This window comes from Sinocyclocheilus anshuiensis, unplaced genomic scaffold (genome assembly GCF_001515605.1).
Source record: "Sinocyclocheilus anshuiensis isolate Anshui unplaced genomic scaffold, SAMN03320099.WGS_v1.1 scaffold2292, whole genome shotgun sequence".
In the NCBI taxonomy this organism is placed as follows: Eukaryota; Metazoa; Chordata; class Actinopteri; order Cypriniformes; family Cyprinidae; genus Sinocyclocheilus; species Sinocyclocheilus anshuiensis.
In genome coordinates this window covers 95,868-101,395 of record NW_015544454.1, presented here as the reverse complement: position 1 = coordinate 101,395, position 5,528 = coordinate 95,868, and the positions used below count along the sequence as shown (strand labels likewise).

At 40.6% G+C, this 5,528-nt stretch overlaps 1 protein-coding gene across 1 annotated transcript in view; it reads right to left on the bottom strand.

Annotated features, from left to right (window-relative positions):
• Window positions 1-2,695, bottom strand: part of LOC107698184 (UPF0469 protein KIAA0907 homolog) — an 8,457-nt gene extending 5,762 nt beyond the window's left edge. The window contains exons 1-5 of the mRNA XM_016499140.1: window positions 2,530-2,695; window positions 1,956-2,130; window positions 634-750; window positions 453-532; window positions 303-355 (exon numbers count right to left, since the gene is read on the bottom strand). Coding sequence (XP_016354626.1) covers window positions 303-355; window positions 453-532; window positions 634-750; window positions 1,956-2,130; window positions 2,530-2,693 — 589 coding nt within the window. The 5' untranslated portion in view covers window positions 2,694-2,695. The remainder of the gene's footprint in view (window positions 1-302; window positions 356-452; window positions 533-633; window positions 751-1,955; window positions 2,131-2,529) is intronic.
• Window positions 2,696-5,528: the final 2,833 nt, after the last annotated feature.

Genomic DNA, 5,528 nt, shown 5'->3' with positions numbered 1-5,528 from the left:
ACACACACACACACACACACACAGAGAGATACACACACACACACACAGAGAGAGAGAGATACACACACACAGAGAGAGAGAGAGATACACACACAGAGAGATACACACAAACACACACACACACACACACAAGGTAAGGCTGGTGTGAAGATGAGACGCACATGTGCATCACGCTGATGTGAGTGTGTGTGTGTGTACTCACACACACTCACATCATGTTAAACACACACAAACACACACACACACAGCAATGTTAAACACACACACACAGAATGAAGTGAAGCGTCGGTCACATCACTCACTGTCCACTAAGTCTCTGGTTTGTCCCTGGACGTGCAGATAGAGCGGACGGTCACTGCAGAAACATCACAGAGTGATGCATTAGTGTTTGTAGAGCTCAGAAAGCCTGATCATGAACTAAACAACAGAAACAGATGAATGTGATGACAGACCTGGGCAGCGCTCTGTTCTTCTCCTCTGCTGTCAGGTAGCGTCCTCTGGTGGACACGGCAGCGCCGCTCACTCTGCTGATCTGTGTGGAAAACCATCAACACCTCACACATCAGGACAGAACACAGACAGACAGACACACTCACACACACACACACACACACACACACACACGGGTCTGACCTCGTCTTGAGTCTGTCCGCGGGTCAGCAGATTCCGACAGGTTAGCGGGACGTCGTTAATCTCCACCTCAGCCACCACCAGATCATCTTTCACCTTATTACCACCAACACCTGCCACCTACACACACACACACACACACACACACACACACACACGTGTCCTGTGTGTAATTATTCATGCATGTTTCCTCCTCATATTCACACTGTTTGTTAGTCCTTGATTCTTCATTCATTCACATTGTTTGTTTTACTGTGCAGTGTTTCCACTGTTTCCACAGTCACCGTCACAGCAACAAAGACATTTTTCATTAATTCAAATAAAGCTGAAATAAATATTAAATGAAAAACTTCAACTTAAAAAATGGAAAATCAGAAATTGTCTTGCCTACTAAAACTTACATAAAAATACCTTAAAACTATGTAATACAAATATTAAAAGCATGGCATTCAAATTCTAAATCATAAATTAACATAAAAATAAAAGCCAATTCAAAATGATAATAAATATTAGCATATATATATATAATATGAACATAACACTGAACGCACAGGGGATACAAAGACCGAATACTGTACGAGCAAAAGCTTTGATGAGTGAATAAAACATGATAATGAAACTGTCCACTAAAAATGATTTGATGCACTTTCACCTCAGTGTAACAATTATTTTCAGAAGTGAAGAATATTAAACACAAAAAAGGACAATCATAATCAAAATATCAATCATAAAAAATGAACCATGATTTGTGTGTCAGAGTGCAATGTGTGCAATCAATCGAAATACAGTTTCAATTTCGTCCTCCAACGATTATGAAAATACAGTAATCGAGATAAAGCGATTGATTTCATGTGCGAATCTGTAAAATCATAACGTGACTTTCGCAAAATGTCACGTGCTTGATTTATTAAAGTTGATTAGATTTATTCAGTGACTGTTTCTCTCTCTCTCTCAGTGTGTGTGTGTGTGTGTGTGTGAGTGAGAGAGAGAGTGTGTGTGTGTAGGTTTTTCTACACTGGTGGGGATTTAAACCTGAATACACACAGACTCATGGGGACTTGTGTCACCACGGGTACAGAAGCTTATAAATCATACAGAATGAGTTTTTTTGAGAAAGTAAAAATGCACAAAGTTTCCTGTGAGGGGTAGGTTTAGGGGTAGGGTTGGTGTAGGGCAATAGCACATACAGTTTGTACAGTATAAAAACCATTACGCCTATGGAGAGTCCCCATAAAACATGGAAACACAACATGTGTGTGTGTGTGTGTGTGTGTGTGTGTGTGTATTAATACAGAACTCTACAGTGCATTAGATATGAAACTGACTTTATCAGTGGTAGCAGCGCTGCTGATCTGAGATGGCCTGAGTTTGCCTTTGGCCACCAGCATGGCGTTGATCTTGGCAGCGACGGCGGCAGCAGCATCCAGAGCTCCGGTCGGAGCAGAACCTCCATCAGCTCCAGACGACCCCGGACCGGCCTGGTCCCATTTACTGCGCCGGCTGACAAACACAACCACACATTATCCTTCATCATCATCATCACTGTTCTGCTGTCTGATGTGAGAAAATCAAACCCAAATCAACACATTTCATTGAGCTATGAATCATCATCATTCCAGAACCAAACAAACGGATCTCACACTGTTTGACCTGTGAACTTCCACAACTCCACTGATGAAGAGCAACATTCAGACTCACGCGATTCATCAACCACTTCGACAGAAAAGAGTTAAAATAACTTACAAACGGCACTACGGGATATATATATGTATATGTGTGTGTGAGAGTGTGTGTGTGAGTGTGTGTGTGTGGGTTTTGTTCGGCTTCTTCTTGTTGTATAACATCCGCCATTACCGGCGCGTCAGACCCGTTACCCGCCGCAGAGCAGCACACACTTACCCGCCGCTGTGCGGGACACCGAACGACATCTGATGTGTAGCGTTTACGCTTCTGTTTGCGATTAACCGAACCGAACCGCTCCACTTCCGACGCTCGGCTCGAGCAGACAGACCAGCCAACGGATAAACACAGCGCCATGCGTCACTTCCGCTACCGCCGCGCATTCGCAGTATCATAAAACTCGTCACTTACGCAGGGGCGGAGCCAGCGGAGGCCCGCCCACTCTGATGAATAGGCCCATCCAGTTTATTATACAAATATAATATTTGTTAAATAATTGTTGTTTTAACACAATTACAAAACTATGATAACATCTCAAATACTAAAATAAATAAAATGTGTTTTTGCATAATTCTTGATGAGTTTGATTGACAGCTGAGTGTCTCAGTTCGTGTGTTTCCAGTCAGTAGCCAGTTGTGTGATAGACAATGTTAGAAAATGCATAATTCTGTAAAAAAACGGACTTTTAAAAACTCACTCTGACGCGGGAAAGAACCGTCCATCAGTCCTCGAGTAACGGTAAGACTTTCATCCGGGTCTCTCCGTAAGGCGGGAACGCTGGGCTCAGTCGTGTTTAAAGTCGTTTAGTGTGTGGTGTCTAAAGCGTTTAAGGCCAGTCCTCCTCACAAAAACTATTTTTATAATATCTGAGACTAACTGCACCTGTTTCCGAATGTAGGCCTGTTAATTTAAATAACGAATTAACAAATAAAAAAACAAACAAACATGACATTTCTGAATACAGTAATTGTATACACCTTAATTATATTCAATATATCTGAGGAAATATGATGAGGAAATGCAGTGCCTTGAATAGGCTATCTTTGTACATTTACTGTAAAATTATGAAATGAAGATTAATATTTGACAAAAAGAGACAAAAAACACCAGTAAAACCCAGCAGCCGTCTGTCATGAATATTAATTAAAACACAATGACATCACTTGATGAATATTAACGAGCATATCTTTATCACAACAGTAGCACATGCAGCAGACAGATAAAAAAACAATGAAAGAACCAGCAGGAGGCAGCACAATCTGTTTGGACAGAAATCTTTGTTTATTTGCTCTTTATTTGTACAATATGAGAAATGATTTGCCATCGCTGAGAAAGATTTCAGTTTATGAACAGAACACAGATCCCTGATTAAAGGCTTTCACCCCAAACACAATCATCGCTTTGCTTCTGATATAAAACAACTCCGATTCAATCAATAAACAACTCATTTTAAGAGACAGATGTAAAGAAACTTTACTTAATAACAGGGCGTTCATATTTCCAAGCACAAATTATATACAATAAATTAATATTCACCAAACATTTGCATAACCACTTAGTGCATGGCTCAAGATTTCCTGAGAATAGTTGCAAAAAAACAAAACAAACTAAGGCAGCTTGAACTTTTACATAAAAAAAAAACAAATTCAGAACTCCTGCAAAGTACTTAATAATCAAGATGCAAAGACTTTTTGAAGATATTGAGGATTTTCAATCGTAAGTGGCGACTAATGAGCAAAGACAATATTTCACAACACAAAGATCCCGTTTTAGTGCAAATAAACCTCTTTGGGTAGTTTCCCTGCAGTCAGACGAAAACCCAGAATGCATCCCATAATCGATTGATCGGTGCGCGTCTCTTAGATTCTAGATTCTAGAGAAGGTCAAAGAGCCCAAAGCTCCCGCAGCGAATGAAGCCGGCTAAAGCTATAGTTATAAATCTCACTAATGACTCATTTTTCATATAATGCATTTTTTTTTTTCATTTTTTAAATATCTCAGATATGCATTTGCATCAAAAAAGGCAAGACTCCTCCTCGTTTCATGCTCGTTTCTGGTCCTCAGAGCGATTGTACTTTTATTCAGAAATTCATGTGCAAAACTTGCAAACAGAGGAGGTCTGGATCTCAGTTCTCTACAGCACCTGAGCGTTTACACACCTGCAGTGACGTGACGAGGGATAAACCAACATCTGATCCGAGATCATCTACCTGAGGCCATGACAATTAAAAAGGCAAAACCCATCCGAGACCAGGCTCAAGGAGACGCTCCGAGAAGCAAGCAACAGAAGATGCAGAATAACTCAAGCGCCTCAAACCAGGAAAGTCACAATAAATATCAAACCCACAAATAAATAAATAGAATAGTATACAAAAGAACTGCTGTTTCTTCGTTAAAGAAAGCAAGCACGCAGGAAAACTAGATCCCTTCTCTAAACTCAGCATGAAATCAAGCTCATCGTCCCAAACTCAAGAACAGAAGACACGTAAACGAAAGCATTTCTGATCGAGATTCTCAGGTTTCTCCATCAGAGTGTTTAAGCACAGTCCTGAAAGCCTTTTTAAAAGCGTGAGAACTGAGACCTGGTCCATCTGAAGTCTTTCTCTCAGACGGCAGGGGAAAAAAAGGCTACAAATATCTGAAAAATACATATGATCTCGATTAAGTACAAACTAACCCATAATCTTTGGTATGAAAGTAAATTCTATCATTTGAAAATAATTCCAAACTCATTTTATTTGGAAAAGGCTAAGTTGAAGAGCAGCTTCAGTAGATTCCCCTTCATGCGACTCGCCTGTAGGTGGCGATCTGTAGCCTCCAGCTGCTTTATTTGCATTCTTAGTTCATTCAGTTGTCTGTTTTTAAATCAGGTTTGTTCAAGCACTCATGTTCAAATTTTGCATAGCGTGAACATCGTCGGCCTCGGCACTCCTCACAGAACATTAACAAAACAAGACGGATCTCCAAAAGCAGTTGATTTGGATTCAAACAAAAACCACGTACCACAGAAACAAAGCAGATCTAACAAACAAAACGATCGACTGGAGCTCCAACAGAAACAGAAACAGAAGATGGTGCGACTACAGAACTGATACACACACACACATTCTCACACACACACACACACACACACACACACACACAGACACACACAGACACACGGACACTCACACTCACACACAGACACACACACACACACACACACACACACACACACA